The sequence below is a fragment of the Xenopus tropicalis genome, chromosome 3 (genome assembly GCF_000004195.4).
Source record: "Xenopus tropicalis strain Nigerian chromosome 3, UCB_Xtro_10.0, whole genome shotgun sequence".
NCBI classification, from domain to species: domain Eukaryota; kingdom Metazoa; phylum Chordata; class Amphibia; order Anura; family Pipidae; genus Xenopus; species Xenopus tropicalis.
Genome location: NC_030679.2, coordinates 48,081,712 through 48,108,260, shown reverse-complemented (window position 1 = coordinate 48,108,260; position 26,549 = coordinate 48,081,712). Strand labels below are relative to the sequence as shown.

General features: G+C 38.2%; 1 protein-coding gene across 2 annotated transcripts in view; it reads right to left on the bottom strand.

Annotated features, from left to right (window-relative positions):
* The window catches only part of kdm3b (lysine (K)-specific demethylase 3B), a 36,657-nt gene extending 12,471 nt beyond the window's left edge, over positions 1-24,186 (bottom strand). The window contains exons 1-13 of one of the 2 annotated variants that reach the window (XM_002936848.5): positions 23,273-24,186; positions 19,232-19,399; positions 14,885-14,998; positions 14,674-14,782; positions 13,596-13,720; positions 12,209-12,283; positions 9,783-10,295; positions 5,479-6,673; positions 2,522-2,723; positions 1,156-1,370; positions 924-1,076; positions 461-565; positions 208-335 (exon numbers count right to left, since the gene is read on the bottom strand). In XM_002936848.5, the coding sequence (XP_002936894.1) occupies positions 208-335; positions 461-565; positions 924-1,076; positions 1,156-1,370; positions 2,522-2,723; positions 5,479-6,673; positions 9,783-10,295; positions 12,209-12,283; positions 13,596-13,720; positions 14,674-14,782; positions 14,885-14,998; positions 19,232-19,399; positions 23,273-23,440 (3,270 nt within the window). In that variant the 5' untranslated portion in view covers positions 23,441-24,186. The remainder of the gene's footprint in view (positions 1-207; positions 336-460; positions 566-923; positions 1,077-1,155; positions 1,371-2,521; positions 2,724-5,478; positions 6,674-9,782; positions 10,296-12,208; positions 12,284-13,595; positions 13,721-14,673; positions 14,783-14,884; positions 14,999-19,231; positions 19,400-23,272) is intronic. The other variant, XM_004912889.4, reaches the window with a different exon arrangement.
* Positions 24,187-26,549: the final 2,363 nt, after the last annotated feature.

The window sequence follows — 26,549 nt, the reverse complement described above, 5'->3', positions numbered from 1 at the left end:
GCCAGTTTTTGCTTCTGAGTTATAGCGATGGCAAGTTCCTCTATTTGCTTCATAAAATAAAACCATTAAACTGCAAAACCTATATGACAAACCAGTGTTGAGGCGTTTTACAGACAACAGGAATTTCCAAGTTTTACACAGCAAAACTTATAAAACCTTTCCCTGGGCAACATAAAAAAAAACCAAAACAAAAACATCACAACATACCTGAGACATTCCATTTGTGACTGCTGGCCTTAATACAGATTTATTCTGTCTGTTAATACATGGACAATTGGCTTTAATGCCCCATTTCCCTCGTGCTGCATGGACCATATCCCCAATGTTGTAAAGAGCTGGAGGTGGAATTTTAATATAGTTATTTGTTGATAAGTTATTTTGCTACCTATGAAAATCTACTTTATGAATTAGTCTAAGACTGATCTGACTGCTGTCATTAAAACAATTTAGATTTATTTACCAGTGCCTGGAATAATCTGGGTAGGCATAAGATTCTCTGGTTCGTGAGGTTGTCCTTTCGCACATTTTAGCCACGCAAAGACTTCTTCATCACCAATTTCATCTTCTTCAAAAAAAAACAACAAAAAAAAAACACAATATTATGTGTGTGTGTGTATATATAAACAGTGCTTAGTAAGGTCATCGGTTATAATCCGTTATAATATGAGGATAGTAGAAGTCACCTTAGATTTCCATTAACTGTATAAAAGCACCTGTCCTTTGGTCTTGTGCCCTTATATGGTCCTGGAACTCCTCTGTGAATTATAATATCCTTATATTTTACAATAGGGGGTACATTATAAATAATAGACGTTCTCAACAACTGATGAATTGTGAATTTCAGAGATGATGAATTTTAAAGAAAATACTACAACATAAATGCACTGTATCCAATAAGTTCCAAAAGAGATAACGGTTCTTACCTCTGCGAGGTCGATTTTTTCGGAGCCGATAACAATCAAGACATACGCCAAAGCCACACTTGCGACAAACCCAGTGAATGTTGAAGAGTGTCGTCTCACATACATCACACATCTCCCTGACACCACGTACAGCTCTCTTCCATGCTACCTTTTCTATAAAGAAAAAACAAAAGTTACTAATTTTGGACTCACCATAATGATTACAAACAGCAAGGAAGCAAAATAAACTTACGCTGGGGTTCCACCATCATCATGGCTTCTTTTTCAGACATGACCAACTGGCAAAACTGATCTCCAACATTAGCTAGAATATATTTTGAGGTCTCCAAATCAATGCCGTCCGCTGGAACAGAAATAGGAACCCAGAGGCGCATTGCTTCAGCATCACTTTGCTGGGGACTTAAGAAGCCCTCAACACGAAGAATACCTTTCCTGGTAAAAGCCAGCCTGAAAAGATGCACAGTACAATACCAATATCAATTGTCAGCTCCGTTCAGCATCAGATACAAACAATCAAGTCGATCAATCTATTCTTTGGTTTAGTCCCCATACCAAGAAACCTTTGTACATGTTCTTATATGTGCATAAGTATGACATTGTTCACCAACCAAGAAATGGGAGTACTGGGTAATTCTTACATATTTAACCATCACCTTATTAAAGGAGAACTAAAGCTTAACTAAAGACGTAAGCTAGAAATACTGGACATTATGTTATAGGCTTCTGTACCAGCCCAAGGCAACCACAGCCCTTTAGCAGGGAAGATCTGTGCCCCCAAATATGCCCCAGTAGCTCCCCATCTTCTTTTCTGCTGATTCACTGCACATGGTCTGTGCTGCTGTCAGTTACTGAGTTTAGGGACCAACTCACAATATACTGTATATATAGAATATAAATGTCACAATATAAGGCTGAGTAGTAATTAACACAGATGATTACTGCATGACAGATCTGAAACCAGTGCTATTAGCATCGGTCTTTAATCAGCAGCCCATTAGGATCAGTTTATATGACAGACAAACATAATTTTCTTGATAATTTCTGACGACCCGTAAGCTTAGCTTCACAACAGTTGCTCAGAGCGCACTGAACATGTGAGTGTTGCGGACACTTCTAACTGTCTAGTATGTTCAGTATGGTCACCCCCTGTGACAACTTTAAAGGACTGGATTACTACTACTATAGAGATGTTGAACCTTTAGGTTGGTTCAATAAGTTCATTATATAAAATATGCATGTTTAGCCATATTCATTTTTAGGGCTTAGTTCTCCTTTAAGGACACTTCTGTTTTAATTTTACAAGTCAGTGTTAGAAATCTATAGGAAAGAGGTACTGCAAAGTTAAAGAGCATCCCTTTGCAAAATAAAAAGCTTCATAATGACCAAAAAAGTGGTAATGCAAATTGAACAAATATGCGTCAGTCTTATTGTTTCCAAGGAGCAATTGTGGCGCATGTGGTGGTTTGAAAGCTACAGTACTATATTCTACAATAATAATGCTCAATGGTATAATGTGCATAAACCATGTTTAGAAAAAAGCAGAGTTTCTTGCAAACATTACATACCTAATTATTAGATTCAAAGAAAAATGTAGATACCTGCGAAAATGAAAGAATCGACAAGCTACAGTTGAATCGTCCTGATCCTGCTCTTTGAACTTGCGGTATCTTTCTAGCCTGCATTCACGGCACTTGTGCAAATGTGGCGCAACATTAATACAAGACCCATCTTGAAGAAAAGGCTCTCCAGACTGTTTTAACTTTCTTACTTTGCTCATGTCTTTCAAAACGGATTGACCAACTGCAAGAAATGTATTTAGTTATTTTTTTAATTAAGCAGTTAAGAAATGAACAAAACAATTGGCAGAGGCCAGCCAGAAAACTTTTTTTTATAATGGCATAACACACAAAACAAAACCATAACAAGTCCCTCATCTGGTAACCCTTTTACACACTGATGTTACAGATCTTATAGGTTTGGGTAGTTTCAAGTGACTCTACAGAAGTCCACATTAAATCATGCAGAATCAGATATATATATTGGAAGTGTAAAATATAGTACATTTAAGGATAGGGGGGGAAGTGTATTTTCTCTAAGGGGTACCGAGATTATACAATGGTATCCACTTCAAAACATAGCAGTGCCTTTGCATGTGCAATATTAAAACCACTTCTTTATTCCCAGTGGTTAAACAATAAAAAGGTGTTTACAATACAGATGTAATAACTTAACTAAAAAAAGACACCAAGAAGTACCATGACACAAGGCTGCAGGAACCATGGCACAGCGCTACGGAATATGTTGGCGCTTTATAAATAAATGTTAATAATAATAATAAAGGAAGACTATTTTCATACAAGACAATTAACTCCAAGTTGACTTATCTATATCCTCTGTTGTAAAATATGAGGATATCTACACACACACATAATAGGTTTGTGGCCTATTTGTGATGCAGTGGCTTTTAAGGGGCAGTCAACAGACAGCAGCCACAAGACCAATAAACTAATATTATGAATACTGGAACATGTCTGTTGCAAAAGAAAAAAAAAACCCCAGCATCTATCTGCATGTGGTGCAGGTACTAGTGTGCCTGATGTTAACTGTGCTCATAAAATAAGGTATAGATCTAGTCAGAAAGATAACTGCCAAGGTCTTGGTAAATTCTAATTTTTATTTTATTTTATTTTTTTTTTTTTTATTGCTTGCCTACCCCCAAGCCTTTTTGAGTCTGGCTCAACTAAATTTTTATAATATATCGGTCTGACAGCTGCTGTGCTTTGAACACCATGCCAAGCTGTCACAATGCACCAATATACACTACAACTTAGTGCTGCTATGAGAATTTGAAAATACCTGCACATCAAATAGGACCATAGTGTCCTAGGTAGTTTCATCTAAAAAATGGTTAATATACTGCAGCCCATTTATTTCAACTGAAACAGTTCTTTCTATTCTGTATGTAAACGAACAAATGAGATCAATTTGAGCATCTATCAGAAGGGTCTGCACAAGAATGTCATTTTATCTGAATAATAATGTATTTGAAGCATAAACTATAAATGAATGCAGATGAAGTCTAATTAAAAAGAAAATGTAACATACCTTTACATACCAAAATACCATCAATAACAGACAAACTACATAGCAATGGTATGGAACCGCTACCTATTATGTTCCCTTTTTTTTCTTTTATATTGTTCTAGCAAAATGTTTTATTTTTCCCTGTTCAATTCCCCTTTTTTCCCATTTTTGTTTGTTGTTAACCTACTGTTGAAAAATGTATAAAGATAGTTTTTTATTAAAAAAATGTAATTCTTAGCAACTTTTCCACAAACATAGAACAGTTTCACTGGTTTTAAAGTCATTTGTATATTTAATTACAACTGAATGTAGAATGTGTTTCTCCCTTTCTGCACTGCTGGTTCTGCCTCTTAAAACAATGTAAACAGCGCTCCTCCATATACGATTTAAAGGAATACTGGCATGGAAAAACATGTTTTTTTTTTCAGTTAATAGAGCTTCTCCAGCAGAATCCTGCATTGAACTCTGTTTTTCAAAGAAGCAAACAGCTAGCCATATTCTTCATTTCCCAGGGTGCCTCAGCCATGTGACTTCAGTCACACTTTATTGCTGAGCTGCAAGTTGGAGTAATAACGACCCCCTCCCAGCAGCTGATCAGCAGAACAATGGGAAGGGAGCAACATAGCGGCTCCCAGGAGATATCAGAATGGCACTTAATAGTAAGAAATCCAAGTCCAGCTTGGGACTCCTATTGTTTCTTCTACTCCCATGTAACTGGAGGTTATCTGAAAGCAGTTGTGTAATGTGTAGCGCTGGCTCTTTCTGAAAGCTCAGACTCAAGCACAATGCACTGAGATGGCGCCTACATACCAATATTACAACTAAAAAAAAATACATTGGTCGTTCAAGAATAACATTTTAAATGGTAGAGTGAATTATTTGCTATTTAAACAGTGTAATTTAGAAATAAATTATACCATAAAAATCTCTTTAAAAACCCCTCTTACACTGTTTCAAGAGTCACAACAGGAAGTGCAGTAAACAGAAAAGGACAAACACTAGTTTCAATAGCAGCTGCATGTATAAATAACTCGACAACCAATGAAAACATTTAATTACTGCATTGTGGAAAGTTGCTTAGAATTACATTTTTTCTTTATAATACAAGAAAAAATTGGCATGGAGTTCCCTTATAGTCTAATCAAAGCTTTCCATGCACTTTGGGGTTCTATAATTAAATCCACAAACACAATGGATATTATTAGCTGCCCTTACCATACAGCAGTAAATACTATTAACACAGGGATATCATGATAAAGCAGGCTGCAGCCAGTAAGCTATATACTTAAATATACACTTAAGAAACCAATCTGGCTTCTCAAAAAGGGATAACCAACCAGTTGCCTTCCAATTTTAATCAATCCACATTCCAGTATCCCATAATAGGTATATAAACCACTAAAGGGCAACAAATTAGTTATACAGATGACAATAAAGGTCTGAGCTTATTTAATATAGTTTGCTATCATACCCTTTAGCGGAGCTGTTCTTGGTCTGCCTTTTGAAGGCTGTTTTCCTCTACCTTTTGCCATTAACAAATCAACGTTACGTTCTCCATTATGCCCTAATCTTCCAACCAGATGTTCCGGTATTCCTCTATAGCCAATCTTTGAATTCAGCTGCTCCTCAGAATCACTTAGATCACTTAAATCACTGTTGGTGCTGGAGTCAGAATCTTGTTTTGATGTCCTACTTCGTTCATCTAGGGTAAATCTGTTAACAGATTCAAAAGCTGCTTTGTTTTCTTGAGGGTAATCTGAGGAGCAGTGGACACCAGGTTGGAGCCTACTTGAGAGTACTGTAAAGGTTCTTAATAACGGATTGTCTATCTGTCCAGATCCAATTGCAGGCTTATCCTCAGTAGGGCTAGATGACAATGTAGGCATTTCAATAGGCTGACTTAAGCTGTTTGCTGGTGAGCTGGAACGCCCATTTCCAAGAAAGGCAGAACTTTGTACAGTTTCACTGATTGATGAACCAGGAGAAACAGGCAATCTTTTTGGAGATTCCACAGAAAGAAACAAAGATTTCTTCAAAGCCCCTGAGTCATCTAACTTGCGTGGTTCTGTCCAAGCAGAAGGGAGAGCACTAGAAAAGGAACTTTGAGGTGTTTGAGAAGAAAAGCCAAATGGTGAAATGTCTTTTTTCTCTGAAAAAGCCAAGAAGGGATTTGAAGGTTCTTCCCTTGAAAGTTTTGGGGGCTGAAGAAACAGATTTTCATGAGTCTCTGCAGGTCGTGCACTTACAACTTTCCCAGGGAAGGCAGGTGTTAGTTTTGGCATTGATTCAGAAAAGGACATCTTTGAATTTGCTTTACTTTCCAGTGTCACTGGGGGTTTAAGTTTTCCGAAACCAGAAGCCAGTCCCTCCTTATTTTGCTTTGGAAGTTCTTTGTTAGGTTGCTCTTCTGGAGCACTAGTAGCACTCTCTGATATGGAAGTAAAATAGGTACTTGGGGAGATATTTTGTGACATACACTGAAAAAATAGATTTTTTGATAAATCTGTTTCCTTAGGAGGCTCCTGAATACTATTTGCACCAAACTGAAACCCAGTAGCTTTGTTCTCTTGAAGTGCACCATTAGATAGGTTTTTATCAGTCCCAAATAATGGCTGAGAGAGTGATGGGCCAAATCCACTCTTGGTCAGCAGTGATTTTCTGAGGTTCTGAAAATGTAAAAAATTAAAATACGTATAAATGGATTGGGTAAAGTTGAGTGGGACTCAATCACCAAACTGAACTACTGACACCCTTAAAGGTAAACTATACCCCCCAAACAATGTAGGCCTCTAAAACAAATATATTGCATAAACAACTTATATGTAAAACCCTGCTTCATCTAATTAAACCATTTTTTTTTAGAAAAATATACTTTTTTGGTAGAATGTACTATTGGGTAATCCTAAATAGAAAATTGCCAGCATTAAAGGAACAGTAACACCAAAAAATGAAAGTGTATAAAAATAATTAATATATTATGTACTATTGCCCTGCACTGGTAAAAGTTGTGTGTTTGCTTCATAAACACTACTATAGTTTATATAAATACCCTGCTGTGTAGCCATGGGGGCAGCCATTTAAATTGAAAAAATGAGAAAAGGCACAGGTTACTAAGCAGCTAACAGATAAGTAGCATAGATTCCCATTGTATTCTACACAGTAATCTGTTATCTTCTTATGTAACCTGTGCCTTTTCTCCTTTTTTCAATTTAAATGGTTGCCCCCATGGCTACACAACAGCTATTTCTATTAACTACAGTAGTCTTTCTGAAGCAAACACACAACTTTTACCAGTGCAGGGCAACAATACATAATATTTTAATTATTTTAAAACGTTTTTATTTTTTAGTGTTACTGTTCCTTTAAGGGCCGCCCCCTGGGATCATAGGATTCACAGTGCACACATACATGCTAGCCCACATTGGCTAATTCTGCCTTTTGCTTCCACACTTCTTCCTGTTACAGTTAGAGTTGCATTATTTCCTATAAGGTGATCTCTGAGGGAGCACACAGCCCATCACAACACAGTTGGTCAAGGGAAAGAGTTTAAAAAGGCATATTTATTAAAATATATATTCCAGAGTAGTGAGATTCTTTAATAGGTCACTTATAATCTAATCCAGTGCTGTCCAACTGGCGGCCTGCGGGCCGACCCCCCTCTGTGTGGCCCCCCACCTGTCTGGCTGCTTTGATGGCTTACTCTTGTGTAAGCTTTAAATGGTATCAGTACTGTGATTAACTGGCCCCCTGCATGGTTCTCACCTCAGATTCAGGCTGTAATCCCTCTGTATTGTTTAAAAATGTAATCCCCTGTGTTTTTCACACCTTTTAATACCTGCATTGTTCACCCCCTGCAGTATTCACACCTCAGGCTCAGACTGTAATCACCCCCATTGTTCACTTCTTCACACCTCAGACATAGGTACTGTAGGCAGAGTATGGCACATACAGCCAGCATAGGGCAGGTAGAGTATGGCACACACAAGCAGCATAGGTCAGGGAGGGTATGGCACACACAGGAAGGGTAGGGCAGGCAGAGTATGGCACACACAGTCTGGGTAGGGCAGGCAGAGTATGGCACACACAGGCAGGGTAGGGCAGGCAGAGTATGGCACACAGAGGCAGCATAGGGAAGGCAGAGTACGGCACACACAGACAGCATAGGACAGGCAGAGTGCTGCCTGTGTGTGCCATACTCTGCTTGCCCTTTGCTGCTTGTGGGAGGTGAACCCGGCAGGGGTTTGTAGTGGGAGTTTGTTAGCAGTTGGAAATAGCCATTAAATGGTCCCTAAGGTGTGTAATTATGTACTGGGGGTTGCTCTGCTATCCACAGGGGAGGAGGAGGCATATGGAATTTAAGGGTATATCTTAATATGACATAATTCTTTCACATATGAATGATGGTTGATATCCCCACAGTAAGGACCAAGCATTTGGGATTTTGCTGTGCTACCACCACTGTGATAAAATAGGTGTGGTTTGAAGTGGGTGTGGTTTCAAAAAGGGGAGTGGTCAAAACTGGGTTCCATTAGCGGCCCTCCACCATGTATGCTAGAGAAATTCCGGCCCTCGGCACCGTAGAAGTTGGACAGCACTGATCTAATCTGTTGGTTCTGGGAGATATTGTTTTCCTTTAACACCAAGGTCCTGCTAAATAAGCATACCCTATATAAGCAGCCTTAAGTGTTGTTTTCTTTTAAAGATAAATAATAATTGACAATATAATTGTAAGTCCAAGCAATTTTGTGTAGGCCTTTTTTTTTTTTTCTTAATTAGCATTGCATGCAGGTTTCCTTACCATTTCTAATACGTCCCTCATCTGGGACAGTGAATAAGAGTTAAGCTGTCCCAGTTGGCGAGGCGACTGATATCGCAGGAGGCTGCTGATATTGGTTGACTCGCCGATCGGGTGGGTTAAAAGATTTTGATCGGGCGCCATAGAAGGCGCCTGAGCAAAATCTGCCTTCAGAGCTGAATCGGCAGAAGGAGGTAGAAATCCTATTGTTTCTACCTCCATATCTGCCGTTTCAGCCCTGAACGTTAGTGGCCGTTTGGAGCGATCTTTTGTGCGACTGATGGTTGCACGAAAGATCGAAAATCGCCATGTGTGGCCACCTTTAGAGAGCCCAGCTTATGTGAATGGTATAATATACCACTATATACTCAACAATCACTGAACTGTCACACTAGTCACTACTAGTGTTTAATGTGGCCATCTGTCATCTTATTTGTGCCCCCAAATCATTTTATTAAAGGTTTCCCTCAACATTTTCACTTTTCTTTTTTTTCTTGCAATTTTGACAATTTGCTTAAAACCAAAAATGTCAAACCAGAAAAAATGTGAAAAAAGAATCCTGCTTATCCTTGTATACTATATTTTCTTCTTTTAAATTACGTTCACAATCTATTTCGGGAATCTGCGACCCTCACAGAGATTTACCCTCACTGTCCAGTTGTCTATTATGTCTGGGATGTAAACATAAGCCTATAAAGTATTTAAAAAAATCCCAAGTTCAGAGGACAGAGTGTATAATAGAGGTTAAGTAAGATGCAAGTTACAAAAAGACCCCTTATTTGGAAACCCCAAGGTCCCAAGCATTCCAGATAATAACAACCTATAACCATAGTAGCTGATGGTGTTACTTCATGTAAAAATACTGGGGTTAAATTACTTTTAGCTTTTAAGTCTGTTAATTATTATAGCAAGCTGTTGTAGAATTTCTTTTACTTAATCATGCTGTAAAGATGGATTCTAAAAATAATTAAAATGCAAACCTCTCCAAGGGACCAGTTTGGCTTCTTTTCTTCTCCAGTCAAAGCAGAGAGACTAGTATCAGAGATTCGTACTGTGGTAGGAGTAGTACCACTCGAAGTTACACTCTCAGAGTTCCCAACACTTTCACCAGACAATATACCTTTAGTCATTCCAGAAAAAGTTGGAAAAGCTAATGAGGTTCCATCATTTACAGGCTGATCTTGAACCACTAATGTGCGTCCATTCTCTTTGGTGTAGGTTGCAAATCGGATATTGCGATTAATTTGAGGAACAAAGTGTAACATTTGCTTAGATCTTGAATCTGGTGTAGCTTCTCCAGTGCTGCCTGCTTTCCAAACTCCTCTATTAGCTTCACTGCCATCATTTCCATTACTGTCCACATCTTTCTTATCGCCTTTCTGCTTTTTTCCAGCAGAATCATTTTCAGCATCTGAAGGTAATTTTCTTCTGCGAGCATCTGTATTCTCCTTTTTTTTCTTTGATTTAGATGCTTTACCTGCTTTTGTAGCCTCCTTTCAAAAAAAAAAAAAAAAAAAAAAAAAAAATTAATTAACTTAACTTATTTAAAACACAGATGAACATTCACATTAAAAATATATCAGAAATATCTACTTAAGTAAGCCTTGAAAAAGCTCCTGGGACTAAAAAGTGTAACATACATGCATTAAATAAACAGGAATGATGCTGATGACGACTTCCTTTCCACCATACCTAGAAAATGCTGCTAATGTGCATCAGCAAAAAACAACGGACTGTTTTGCCACCCGTAGAGAGGATGACATTACCTTACCACTTGTCAGGCTATACCGATTCTACAGAGATTCCTGGGTCGTCCCTAGATTACCAGCGGCTATAGGAAACTAGGGCATGAGAAAGAACAGTGCCCATGTTTTATTGGACATTTGAAACATTTTGTTTTAGCAACCTTTTGGTTATAAGGACAACTGATGTTTTAATATCATCCTACATATATGTTAAAAGTTACTTCTTAACTGCCTGATATACCTGAACTGTATTGAAATCCAAGAGGACATATTTAAAATAAGGTTTGATGACTTATCTGTACCTTAAGTTAATTTGACAACTATGCTATAAAAAGTAAAAAGCCATAGTCAACATTTGGCTGAAAACTAAAATCATTATATTCTACACAGCTTCTATTATGTCCAAACAGTGTTTCCTACAGGCCAATTTCAACTTTAATTTTTTTGTATGGCTAAACAGCAGCTTACTTATATGAACTGTAGTAGTGCTTCTGAAGCAAATACACATTTGTTTACCAATGGAGGCAACAATTAATTAAAAAGCATATAAACTCCTTTCATACTTGGGTGTTACTAGTGTTACTCATGCTACATATTTTTCACAATATAAGAATAACTGTGCAGCAACTTTTAGCCAATTCAAATCTATTGATCCAATTGTTTAATGATGCATTGTCAGTTACTGATTTAAACTCATGAGGTTGTTTTAATATTTAAGATAGTTCCTAAAATTTCATAATAAACATGACAATTTCTTTCTTAGAACACAATAAAAAATGCACATTTAATGGAAGGGATCACGTAAATCAGTGCTGACAGAGGGCTTGCTGCTGAAGACTGTCCTTCAAGCATTCATTTACTCACTGAATGATACCTTGCAGTGGAAACTTTTTTTTATTGGCTCTACACTTTCTCAAATATCTGAGCACTGCAAACTTCCTATATCAATTCTAGGAACTGCATACACATAAGGAATGTAAAGCTCTTTCTTTTTATATTTCTACAAAATTATTTTGTAATGGTGACTAAAGGTTTGATTGCTTAACCTCTGTACTGCAAATGTAGCAACACTGGCATTCAAGGCATGGTTAAATACAGCTTCTTTTACTGATCAAGCGTCCTTTACTTCTGTATTAAAGGACATGTCAACAACAAAAACAATTTTTTGCCTAATAAAAGAAAACATAATTCTAAGCAATGTTTCAATATTAATTTATTAAAAATTATCAGTGCTTTAAAAGTTATGTGTAAATGTAATTGCTATAGAAAGCAGCATTTGCTGAACTCCTGGTTGTTACTTTTTAAACAATGTTCAGCAAGTCAGGTCTGTAAAATCTGCTGCCTAGGGCAGAGAATAGAAAGGACAAGCAGACACTGCTTTTAATAGCAGTTATATATACAAATAAGTAAAAACACATGTAATGAATGTATACTGTAAAGTTGCTAAGAATTAAGTTTTCTTTATTAGGCAAAAAAGTATTTTTGGAGTATTCTTGTCCTTTAAATCAAAACAACAAGTACTCAATAACCTTTTAATACAAGATTCCTTAAAAAGGTGTTGGTAAATATTATACAGGAATTTCATTATTTCATGTATACATAGCCTTGACGGACTTTTCAAATTCTCTACACTGCTTCGCAAGAACATAGTAAAGCATTACCTCAGGTTGTATTAAAGTGTCGTCAGTAAGCACCACATGAATTAATTTTGGATCAATAGACTTGATCTCATTTCCCTGCAAGTAGAAAGAGGGAAAACATTTTTAAAGAAGACATTCATAGGATATAGCATAACAAAAACGAACTAAAATGAAAACAAATTTTGGCAGCATGGTTCAGCTTTCTGGCCAATTGAAGCATGGGCTAAATAGGGTGATAATTGTACAATTTGGCCACACACCTTTATGTATAAACGGCAATGATCTGGCCCATCATCCAGCTAATTCTGAGCAATAAATGCGAGTCCATGTCAACAGATGAATTTGGCCAAAAAGATCAGTGACCTGATTTACAGTGTGTTTCAGTCAGTGTTAGCATTTGATCAGTCAAAGACTTCTCAGTGTGGATGGGGCACAAAAACACACCGGTTTGCACCATTTTATAATGCTTCAAAACATTTCCATAACACTGAAATCCAACATTTGAATATTTGTATACACCTAAACTGTTAAAATTTTGCACGTAGAGAAATTAGTTACAGAAAAGAAATGGTAAAAAAGTCCATTTACTGCATTTAATTAATATGTGATGTTAGAATTGTTTTCAAATTTCAACAATTTTCCAATTTCTACACTTTAAAAAGAAACCCTAAAATTTTAAAGCTTTAAAAGCTTTAAAGACCATATTGTAACGTAGGAGTTACAATATGGTCAGTCCGAGATTATTTTTTTTGGTTACTTGAACCGAATTGTTCACAGACTTTAAAATGAAATTAAGATAAAGTTCTGTGTTCAACAAACGTCTGCTTAAAAAATTTGGTATTCAACTAAAATTCTGTAAATGTATTATTTGCTGCCACTGGTAATGTGTCAACAAAATACAGATTCAAGACAAGACCAATATGCCAAGGTCTTAAATTGCCAGTTGTGAGTCTCACAATGATATGGTCATGATGACATCAATAGTTCCCCCCATTTTATGGTTTATAGAGTGTTAAATTGCACTTCGCCATGAAAAAATGAGCTGTATATCTAGCAAAAACATTTGATTTTGAAATGCACTCACAAGTCACCAGATTCAGGGACACATCTAATAAATGCATATTTCAGGGCTGCACTGACCATTTAAACTCAACTACAATCCACTTTCGATTATTAAAACCCCCTTCTGGATCATGAAAACATATCTAGTTATAATTGTGGACTATTAACCTTTTATCACATCAATCTATTCTTCCTCAAAATTCAAAATAATAGTGTTTTTTACACAAATGTAAGGAAATAATTGATGGCCAGCCTACAGATTTTTTACAGTTAGCTGAATAGGCCTAAGAAAAGTATATTATGTTGCTTTTTTAACATCAAAGACCCAAATCAACATCATGCATACCTCATTCATTGATACATTTATCATGCGTGTAATAAGATCCTGATGGGTCACAACTCCACAAGACCATGGCACTTCTGTATCTGGTTGATAAACCTTAACTTCCTGGCCTTGAATACTGCAAATACCTACAAAAAAATTAAAAACAAAATGCAATTCGATGCAATATTGATCACACCAAATAGAAACATATAGGTAAAAAAACTTTTAATACATTCCACTAAAAAGTATTTTATCCACATTGGAAAGTTACAAAAAAAATGATATTTTCTTTCATTCTAAAAAAATACATTGAGGCACATTTCCCCTTTATGTATGCTTAAAACTGTACAACATGATGTTGATGTTATTGTGTCTGTTTGACCATTAATGATTTTAATGATATACCGTGTATACTCGAGTATAAGCCGATCCGAATATAAGGTACCTAATTTTACCTAAGAAAACTGGAAAAACTTATTGACTCGAGTATAAGACTAGGGTGGGCAATGCAGCAGCTACTGCTAAGTTTATTTTTTAACTGTCAGGCAAGTTTGGGAAGGCTAAGAAAGCTGCCATACTAAGTAATGATAGTAATGATAAGATGGAAATCAAAGCAACTGGCAAGCTTTGGTAAATTCTGTTTTTCTGCCCCAATGTCCTTGCTGAGGGTACCATATATGGATTCCCAAATCAGTGCCTGCTGCCTCTTCCATTGGCTTGGCCTGTGAGTAAAGCACACTGTGTTCTGCATGTGGCAGCATTGTGTGCTAGAAAATATTGACCTCTTAACTCTTAACATTTAACTTACTCCTTGTCCTTCAGCCCGCTGTAAAGATTTTCCATATGGGATCCTCAGAGGCTCCCATCATATGTGCGCGCTGTATGCACTTCCTTTACATGAAGCGTGCACATGCGTTTCACCGGGGGGGGGGGGTTGGGGTGCGTGCGCAGCGAATGCCATATTCAAATGCATATACTCGAGTATAAGCCGAGGGTAACTTTTTCAGCACATTTTTGGTGCTGAAAAACTCAGCTTATACTTGAGCATATACGGTATTTATATAAATGATAAATGTTCCACTAATGAAAATAGATATACCTCTTAAAATGAGATCTTGTGTTTTCCTTGAATTGATCACAGAAGTCACTGCATCCTTTAACAAAGGCTGCTCTTTCAAAACCAGTTTATGACTGTCTGCTCCCATTTGCTGCAATTAAAGCACAAATGTAAAATATTCTGCTGCTTTTTAAATAAATATCCATAATATCCCACTAGAATCACCAACAAGAGACCAACACAATTACCATACCTGATAAAGTTTCAGAGAGCTGGCATCTGGTAGGAAATGCAGAACCTCTTCCAAAAGAAATTCTATTGGAATTAAAGTCCCTAAGCCCAACTTGTCCACCAGTGGAGTAAAGGTCTGTTGATAATAAGTAAAGGTGAAAAGAGCAATTATGAACATGTTAGTTTGTCATCTATAAAAAGAACAAGACTTTAAAAGTATGACCTACTTTTTATGAATAAAGTATTTTAGGCTTGTAACAGCTGGTTAGCGAGCAGATTACATAGGGTCACCTAACAAAATACAGTACACATGGAATTGGAATAATTCCCCATACAGGGGCAGATAAACTGCCAAATTGGTCTGAAGGACCTGAATTAGCAGCGGAAATCTGCCCATGTATGGCCACCTTTACATTGCCTTCTGTACAGTTCCTTTGCTTGACAGGAATGAACATTCCACCACTGGTTTAAAAAGAGAGGAGACATGGTTAACACTTTAAAGGGAACCTGTCACCTTAAAGGACATGTAAAGCCTACATCTGCCTACAATGTATATCAGTTGGGCACGTCTCCCCCACCCAAATGGCATCATTTGTACTGCATATATCCCCTCCGTTTGCCAGCACCATCATATTTTCCTAAAGGAAAATAGCAGCTTTCACCCAGTGGCCATTTTCCTCTGATACATAATCAGATACATTTAAATCTGCAAACAGCATACACACACAGACCCTTATTCAGCATACATTTCATCAAAAATACAGGCTCACACAGGCAGAACTGTCTTTGATAAAAGTTCTGCTTTGTTGAAGCTGAGCTCAGAAGAGGGGGTTAGGAGAAAAAAATTGAAGCAGACAACTAAAGCGGAGTTTCTATGGAAACCAGCAATGCCATCTCTTCATTGGCTGCTAGACTGGAGGGTGTGTTTAATAATCTGAGCTTAGATCAATTGAGCATGCCCGCAAGCCAGAAGTTAAAGCAAATTCCTGAGGGGGGGGCGAGTGGGTTTCAGGAGGAGAAGGAAACATTAAGGGGATGTTGCAGCCTTACTATTAACCTCTTGACAACCAGTGTGGCAGGTATTGAAAGACTTCAAAGAGGCTGTTCACTGATTAAATTTTTGTGTGTGGGGTTTGCATGTCCTTTAAAGAGATACTAACACCAAGAATAAAACCCTTTTTTACATCTATAATAACATTATCTTTACATACCATTTCAAATTTTTCCTTAAAATTATTTGCCTAATGTTTTCACATTACCTATCTGATCCCCCATGTTCCCCTATGAGGGGGCTGCCCATATTTGTGCAGCAGGAATCCATTAGCATTAGAAGCTAGAACTGACAGGTTGAAAAGGGTCAGTCAGGATTAGGAACTTCAAGTAACAATTACTCACAAAATCAGTCCTATCAGTATAAAATGGTCAACAAGACCTATAGATAACTTAATATTAAGTAAGTTTTTTAGTGTCAGTATCAATTTAAGAAATAATTCCAAATCTCTAGCATATTAGTTGAGCAAAATAAACTTTACTTACATTATATAAATTATTTACATTTTGCTTTCTTTAGTCTTGAAATTCTCAGTCACATACATACCACAATGGGAGACCTAATATCCATGCATATACACAGGCTACAAAATTATAGACCATAAGAAGGGAGGGGGAATGCGAAGGGCAGCAACATCTAGGAAATGCTGAATAGAAAGTGAAAGTAAGCCTCAGGCATGGGGGACAGGCAATATATGATTGACAGATTTACATTTATAACGGGTAAGGGTGTTTTTCTTTCATTCTCTTTCTGTCTACTGACACTTTCTCCTGATTGGATCACAGTCAAAAAAACCATTGTTACAAAATTCATTATATTAGCATTATACATTTTTCTTCATTTTTTGGAATCTTCAGAAAAAATATATAAATTGCAAAAGTGCTTAGAACACTAACTCTAGCAAACTCTATACAAATTACATTTTAATAGTTTACATTTTCAGCAGATGTACAACAGACCACATACAGTGGTGTGAAAAACTATTTGCCCCCTTCCTGATTTCTTATTCTTTTGCATGTTTGTCACACAAAATGTTTCTGATCATCAAACACATTTAACTATTAGTCAAAGATAACACAAGTAAACACAAAATGCAGTTTTTAAATGAGGGTTTTTATTATTTAGGGAGAAAAAAAATCCAAACCTACATGGCCCTGTGTGAAAAAGTAATTGCCCCCTGAACCTAATAACTGGTTGGGCCACCCTTAGCAGCAATAACTGCAATCAAGCGTTTGCGATAACTTGCAACAAGTCTTTTACAGTGCTCTGGAGGAATTTTGCCCCACTCATCTTTGCAGAATTGTTGTAATTCAGCTTTATTTGAGGGTTTTCTAGCATGAACCGCCTTTTTAAGGTCATGCCACAACATCTCAATAGGATTCAGGTCAGGACTTTGACTAGGCCACTCCAAAGTCTTCATTTTGTTTTTCTTCAGCCATTCAGAGGTGGATTTGCTAGTTTGTTTTGGGTCATTGTCCTGCTGCAGCACCCAAGATCGCTTCAGCTTGAGTTGACGAACAGATGGCCGGACATTCTCCTTCAGGATTTTTTGGTAGACAGTAGAATTCATGGTTCCATCTATCACAGCAAGCCTTCCAGGTCCTGAAGCAGCAAAACAACCCCAGACCATCACACTACCACCACCATATTTTACTGTTGGTATGATGTTCTTTTTCTGAAATGCTGTGTTACTTTTACGCCAGATGTAACGGGACACGCACCTTCCAAAAAGTTCAACTTTTGTCTCGTCGGTCCACAAGGTATTTTCCCAAAAGTCTTGGCAATCATTGAGATGTTTTTTAGCAAAATTGAGACGAGCCATAATGTTCTTTTTGCTTAAAAGTGGTTTGCGCCTTGGAAATCTGCCATGCAGGCCGTTTTTGCCCAGTCTCTTTCTTATGGTGGAGTCGTGAACACTGACCTTAATTGAGGCAAGTGAGGCCTGCAGTTCTTTAGATGTTGTCCTGGGGTCTTTTGTGGCCTCTCGGATGAGTTGTCTCTGCGCTCTTGGGGTAATTTTGGTCGGCCGGCCACTCCTGGGAAGGTTCACCACTGTTCCATGTTTTTGCCATTTGTGGATAATGGCTCTCACTGTGGTTCGCTGGAGTCCCAAAGCTTTAGAAATGGCTTTATAACCTTTACCAGACTGATAGATCTCAATTACTTTTGTTCTCATTTGTTCCTCAATTTCTTTGGATCTTGGCATGATGTCTAGCTTTTGAGGTGCTTTTGGTCTACTTCTCTGTGTCAGGTAGCTCCTATTTAAGTGATTTCTTGATTGAAACAGGTGTGGCAGTAATCAGGCCTGGGGGTGACTACAGAAATTGAACTCAGGTGTGATAAACCACAGTTAAGTTATTTTTTAACAATCACTTTTTCACACAGGGCCATGTAGATTTGGAGTTTTTTTTCTCCCTTAATAACGTAAACCTTCATTTAAAAACTGCATTTTGTGTTCAATTATGTTATCTTTGACTAATAGTTAACGGTTTTTGATGAGCAGAAACATTTAAGTGTGACAAACATGCAAAAGAATAAGAAATCAGGAAGGGGGCAAATAGTTTTTCACACCACTGTATTAAGGGATGGCTTTGTAATTTCAACAGGCTGCTAGTGTCACTTTGCAGTTTCAGTCTTCCACAACTGTCCTCTCTGACCACAACCAACCTCTGCCTTTGCATTGATTTGAGAAAGGCAATGAATACACATTTTATCTGGCCCAATCAAACCCTATTACGCCAAACCCCACCCACTATATCCCCAAATCTCTTACAAAAGATTAGTACTGGCAATTACTTAACCTAGAGTACACTATAGGTGTCTCACTAAAGCTTATACTAAAACGCATGGCCTAGTGCCTAGTATTAAAAGTGCCATCCAAAGCCTTGTTCAGTTGACCACAACCCCACTGACAGCCTGTGTTCTTTAAAAAGATTATAAACACAACAGGATACTTGGCAAGGATATAGGCAATAGCACATAAGGAGATTTGGGGTGTTTATTTTGCCATGGCTTTTAGTAGCCAAATATAAGACAGGGCCAAACCACCCTTGGTTGGGCCCAAACTTTTGTTCTACAAATCAAAACAAGCACTTCTATTGCCCTAAATCTAAAAGCTGGGACAGTAATGCCTTTATAAAAAATATAATAAATAGAGTAAAAACTACTGGACTCAGCAAGTCCAGCTGCTCAAGATTTACTTATACTAGATATACCACCACGACCTGGATGAATGGATGAAAATCTTCATAGCCATAACAAATAGAGAAAATGAAATACATTTATAAATGTAGTTTATTTATATAGCATATAACTTACTAAAGCTGGCCAATGAGTTGGACATAATTTGCTTCCTTGGATAAACATAGGCTCTTTTCTTGGAGACCAAACCAAAGCTCCTTCTATCAGGATCACCAACACATCCTCCCCATGAACCTGCACCCAAGAATTTGACTTGTAACTTTTCTCATCAAACTCCACATAAATCTGTTGAGATAAAAAGACATGCATCAATTCACTGTATCTATAGTCATTGATATTAGTCTAGTAAAACATGACCACAAGTAAATATGAATAGCAAACCAGGGTTGTCTCCCCTTCACTTCCATTGACAAAATGTAATTGCTATTTCTAGATGAGTGTAAAAAGTTACATTTACACTTGAATGGTTTCAATTACAACAAAAAAATGTGTATTTTAGCATCAGCCCCACAAATGTTCTAAAAAAGAAAGGCAAGAGAAATACAGAAAGGTTTCTAGACCTGTTTGGTTGAAAAACTGAAAAGTAGCGGTAGTGCTAGGGGGGAAAGCAGTGCCTATCCCAGCATGTCCAGTTTTGCTAGCCTCTAGTGTTCTGCCTCCTGGAGGGAGAAGCTTTACATCTGTCTCCCATGGCCCCCAGAGACAGCAGAGCAATAAACCAGAGAATAAAATCTTGTTTACCTTAGCAACCAGCCTGTGGTTTGAATGAGATACTGGAATATGAATAGGAGGGGGCAAGAAAAAAAAGTAACAATAATAAAACTGTAGGTTCACAGAGCAGTAGTTTTTTTTAGTTGCCAGAGTCCGGGACTCCCATTTGAAAGCTGGAAGGATTTAAAATAGGAAGGCCAAAAATTAAAAAACTATAACAAAAAAAACAAATAATCAAAGAAAACAATTGCAAAGTTGCTAGGGATAGGACATCCTATAACATATTAAAAGTTAAAGGTGAACCACCCCCTTTAAGAAATGTCCTCTCTTGCACTGGTGAATGTCAGTGTTGATAAGTCCGCCATCAGGATGACACTTAACAACAAAGGTGAACATGGTATGGTTTCATGGAGAATGCGAGCGCTATCCAAAAAAAGCTTTGCTGCCCTTCTACAGACCACATAGATATGTTGGAAGGCTATTGGAAGAATATTATGAGGGTGGATGAGGGAAAAAAAACTAACTTTTAGCATGAATATATGGGTTATGTTTGGTGAAAGGCAAACACTGCATTCCAGCATAAGAACTGTACTCCATCTGTGAAACATGGTGGTGGCAGTACCATGGTTTGGGCCTGCTTTGCTGCCTCTGGACCAGGGTGGCTTGCCGTTATTGATGGAACTAAGAATTTTGAATTGTACTAGCAAATTCTGCAGGAAAATGCCTGAACTGAAAAGAAAGTTGGTCATGCAGCCAGACAACAACCCTAAATACTCTAGCAAAGAATTGTTAAAGCAGAATAAAGTTCATGTTTTGCAATGGCCAATAAGTAGTGACTGGCAAAATATTTGCCAGGCATGAATTTGCGGAAAATTTCCTCATTTCGCCACTGGCAACAAAATTCACCACACATCAAAAAATTGTCGCTCGCGCTAAAAAACAGTTGCGCACGTCAAAAATATGATGCGTAACATTTTTTGCCATTGCGCTAATTTTTCGCCACAGATTCGCTCATCACTACCAATTAGTCAAAGTTGTGACTCCTGTAGAAATGTTGAGAAAGCATTTGAGCGGGCAGATTATGCAAGAAAGCCCACCAACATCTGTAAGTTGAAGCAATTCTGTAACAAAAAATTTCTATAGCTAATAATCTTCAAGCCGAGGAGCAGGACTGATCGACAGTTACTGGAAACATTCAGTTATTGCTGTCCAATAGGGCCAAACCAGTTACTGAATGCAAATGTTAACATACCTTTGCCACACGCAAAATCACTTTGGGTCATTTTCCTTAGTAAATAAACTATATACACTTACTAATTATATTTTTGACTCACATGTATATCTGGGTTCTCATTATCTAATTTTAGGACAGTTCATGTTTAGAGTAATTTTACTGTTAGAAAAAAAAAAAAAAAAGGTTTGCTTATTCTTTAAACAGCCTCCAGAATTACGTACCTTTGTACCAGCATTCTCTCTGACCTGGTTCCTCAGTTAGAAGTTAATCGTTTTTCTTTTCTTCCTTGTGCAGAGTGAAGCCCCGCCCCCACTTGCTGTTCAGTTCTCTCTTCAATTCGACTACTCTAGTCGACTTGGAGAGCCTTCTGGGCATGCCTGGAGGCAGCAGGAGCCAGTCTGTGCATTAGCAGGGTTTTTTTTTTTTTTTTTGATGAGAGATCTGAACAGGAAGTGGGGGCGGGGCTTCACTCTGCACAAGGAAGCAAAGAAAAACGATCAACTTCTAACTGAGGAACCAGGTCAGAGAGAATGCTGGGACAAAGGTAGGTAATTCTGGAGGCTGCTTATAGTAATTTTACTGATAGAACTGATTTACTTATTCTTTAAGATCATAGTTATACAGAAATACTGAATTCAAAAGTTTACAAAATGTCAAGCACCGCTGCATGTATTTTTTTTAAAAACTACAATTTTAACAAACGCTATTACAATTGTTTTGATATCATATGTACACACATCCATGCCAAAGAAAATCATATCTGCCCTCCCTTTTAGAATGTAAAGTCTTGCGAGCAGCGCCTCCCCTAGTGTCTCCAATCCTTATCCAAATGTAACTGAAAACTATTTTTTTGTGAACTGTCTATATGCACATGTTAACTGCTTGTAACTTTTGCAAGCCTTTATTCTGTAAAGTGCTGTGTGAATTGATAGTGCTATATAAGTAATAATAATAATATCTGCATTTAAGTATTTTTAACTATAGAGTTTTACCCTGTCATATGAAAAGGGGCATAGTCATGTGACTGCTAAAATGAAAGATTTTAGTTTTGATGTGTTTTTAGAAGTGAAGAACTCATTTGATTAAAGGTTTATTAATTTGTATTATGAATTTCATACATTTATTTCCAGCAGTGCTGGTATTTTATGAATAAATGATAATGATTTACTGTGCGACAGCAGAAATATTTTGTTTTTCTCAGAAAAAAAGCTTTAATCATTTTAATTATAACTACTGAGGACACAAAAATAAATGTCAGAGCTAATTTATGTCAGATATTCACAAAAATGTCAGCCATGCATGGTGGGTTTCCATGTGCCTTGACCACACCCCTGTTACACCCTGACCACACCCCCTGTTCTACTAAAAGTGCCCCCTATATTGTGTTGGGAATACAATCAGGTGTAAGAGGACGACTGTTAACATTAGTGACAAGGAAAAGATGTGATGCCTGAAAAATTCAGGATCTGCATTCAAAAGGAAAATTATTTATTTTATTTGATCAAAAATAAAAACGTCACATAAATAAATTGTTCTTGCCACAGAAGTAAAAGTGTTTGGAATATATCCATCTCATACACTGGAATAAGGCACATCCTGCCATAGGCTAGGGAAGTGCCACCACAGCATGCAGTGTAGGAGGGCTGCTCCGCACCACAACAAACTTTCTCTTGTTTAACCCCCAAAGCTCCGCCCCCAGACTGGTCTATATGTAACTTTAATGAAGCCTGTCATCCCGGGAGCCAAGGAACAACAGGCAAATGTCGCTGTAAACACAGCAAAGACACGCCAATCACGGCACCGCGTTACTGAGACACCTGCACCGGTACACAAGTGTGTCTGCACTACAACTCCCGCTATTCCCACACACAAATGAACAAGCGCACACTGAGAGCCCCCGAAACTAGGAAGTTTGACAAGTAACTGGATGAGAGAGAGAGAGAGTAAGAGGGTGGTTAGGGAATGGCGCTGCCCAAGACACACGGGGGGGGGGGGGCTGTAGAATGGAATCTCAGGTGGGCTGGTAGGGCAGCGCGAATTGTGTGCCAGCCAGAAAGATAAGGCGCGACTGCCATCCCGACGCTGCGTTAGGCCAGTGCCCCCCCAGTGTTGGGCAGCTCCTGGACGGAGCGAATATCGCATAGTAGGGCAGCGGGAGGGCGACAAGCAGGCTCCTTTACTCCCCCTGCCTTAAGCCTATGCATGGTACTTACCGCTAGCTCTTCGGGCACCGCTCCTTTCAGGCCCCGCACCGTCCCGCCCTGCCAGGCCCGCTTCCCCAGCGGAGTGGACGGTTCAGTGGTTGCCCCCTCCCGCCCAGAGGCCGATTCGTCAAATAGAAACCGAAGCCTCTTCCCCACCGGGGAAACCGGGACCGCCATTGGCTGCCCGAGACACTAAGCGGAGTGCGAGCAAGATGAACAAACGCTCGGATAAAGGCCTCGGAAGCACCCGCGGGCTCTACGCGTTACACAACAACGCCGCCGTGCGGCAGGGAGCCCATTCCGAGGTGCCAGCAGCGCCCCGTGCGGATAGGAGGAGCTCTGCAATGTTGGAAAACAAATAGAGCGCCCCTCATCGACTGGAGTGCACATGACAGCGATTGGATGGACACGCCCCCTTCCAAATATAAACACAGGGGCTATATTTCCGCGATACAATGACAAACGCGTTACCAGTTATATGGAAACAGCTTGTCTACAGCGCCCCTTGTGGTTGTCACTGCGCTATAACATTCCCTATACCATTCCCAGCCAATAGCCAGTCTGTGCTGCTCCTCCCTAAGCTCAACCCACCTGAGAAAGAATATGGCAGCCTTGGTGGAAGGCTAAGGTTTGATCATTTGCCGTGCAAATTCAATCAGAGAATCAGTCAAGGAAGGCTGATTAAAGGAATAATCCTTTAGTGATAAAGCAGTGAAATATATACAGAACATCCAGATTTATGGCTATAAGAAAAATGGCTTCCTTGGTTTCAAATATGGCAACCATATATTGTTCATTAACAAATATTCCATGGAGCAACATTGTCACCTAAATGTTGGTTCACCCTACAGCCTGACACACTTCCATCTAGTTCCATTGAGCTTTCCATGTTCTTTTTGCCTTTATAGGTTCCCTACTAAAAACATCAATTTTACTGGCCAGGTAAATCTCTATGGTTTCTATTTGTTGATTTGATTTCAAAACATTGTATAGGAAATAAGCAGAGTAGGCAGAGCTTTCCAATTTTACTACATTATCATTTGAAATAAAACTTAAGTCTGTGGTCTCTTTGGTTCCATTGGGTTGGTGGGATGGCAAGAGCATACCATTTTGTTCCAGGTTAAGTATTATTTTCATAGATTTATCTTAATCTGATAGCTCCCTGTCATATTGTAGTGAAAGATTCAACAGTCCTTAATGAGCAAAGACACTAAGGTACAGAATAAGTGTGCTGTAGGGGCCAGATATAAAAAGTTACAAATTCAATGTAACTATATTAATTCACTGCACTTTTATGGGTGCCTTCAATAATCTACCGATGTAGTTGACGTCCTTTTAGGCTGTGACTTTGTGCTCCTCTCTCCTACATTCTGGTCTATTATCTTGTTATTGTTTCCATTTACAATGGTCACAACCCTCAGATATACACCTCACCATCATTCCATTACAAACAAACGTAAAGCAATGCTTTCATTTAAATCATGGTCCTTTACAAAACCTATGGGAAAATATTACTCAGATTGTATATGATTCCCCAGAAATTGACTTACATTCGGCAAGAATTAAACCCTCAGTGCTGGAGGATGTGTGGACAGATGGAGGATGTGTAGACACATAAACATATATTATTGGACTGTCTTATGATAAACATATTGCAGAAGTCTTTTCTCTTCTATAGAAGGAACTACACTTAACAGTAACATCTTCCACATTTTCTCTACTGACTTAGAGACAGATAAGGTGTTTTCTCCATCACCTCTTTTTTTGCAGTTTAAAGAATAGTAGCTTAAATATGGAAGTCAATCTTCACTACCTCACCTCTTCAAAACCTTAAGAACTACAAAATAAAATGTTGTACAAAGTATTTCATGACACTAATGTCTCATGTGCTAGGGGAAAGATAGCATTATAGGCTGAATAGAGAATAAACCATTAAGTTTCAGATATTACTGAGGGGTAACTAATCACAGTAAACAAGTGTAGGAGCACAAACAGACCCCTGTATCTACGAGCTACAATATTATACATCTCAAAAAATGTATTGCAAAAGTTTAATAAACAATTTACAGAAATCTTTATTAATACATTCTCTAAACCAGTGATCCCCAACCAGTGGTTCTTGAGCAATATGTTGCTCCCCAACCCCTTGGATGTTGCTCCCAGTGGCCTCAAAGCAGGTGCTCATTTTTGAATTTATGGTTAGGAGGCAAATTTTGGTTGCATAAAAACCCAGTGTAAAGCCAAACAGAGCCTTCTATAGGCTGCCAGTCCACATAGGGGCTACCAAATAGCGAATTATAGCTTTTATTTGTACCCACAAGAACTTTTTCCATGCTTGTGTTGCTCCCCAACACTTTTTCCATTTGAATGTGGCTCACGGTTATAAAAGGATGGGGATTCCTGATCTAAACCATACAAACCCGGCACTCCATGACACGAAACACTCCATGTGTTTCGTGCCCATATGTGACTTAAGTCATAGGCAGTAAGGAACTTTAAGTACAAACTGTATTTTTAAGAGCATCCAATTCAAAATGATCATCAAGAATGACTTCATCAATTACATCAACAGAGACTATTATATAAAGAACAGCGGCACAGCCAATAGGGTTATCATTTTACATCATGCAGGTTTATCTCCTATACCTATTGGATTGCATGTACAAAAATAGGAATCCAGAAGGGTTTAAGGATTTCCAGCAGTTTATTTTATTATTTTTATTATTTATTTATTTTGCGTTTTTTTTTTTAGCACAATTTTTAAACTGTCAGAACATTTTATAATGAATAGAGGTGTGAATTTTTCAAAATATATACTAGACATTGAACTGCAGCATTTATTTACTTTCCTATGGGATATCATATTCATATGTACTATGAATTATGCATGTTCATTCGTATTTAGCAAATTTGTACATTGTAAGGTCATTTAGGACACCCATGAGACAAAAGAGTGGAGAGACAATGTTGGGAAAGTCTAAGTTATCAACCAGAATGTTAAGAACCTTAAACCAGTACCTAGTTAGGGCAGGGCAAGACCACATTATATGGTAAAAATTGGCTGATGGGGCATTACACCGGTCAGGTCACCTACCCATACCATGAAACCTTAGAGGAGGTATGTGCAGTTGGTGCATTATTTTGTACTGTATGAGTCCATCCCTAGTTGAGATCAGATAGTAATTATTTATCAGTAGCTTCTCCAGTCCTCCTAGGTCATTTGAGTAATGTCGGCAAACCAACAGGCTTTAGCTGAAAAGGGTTTGCTGCAGAGAGAACAATGTGG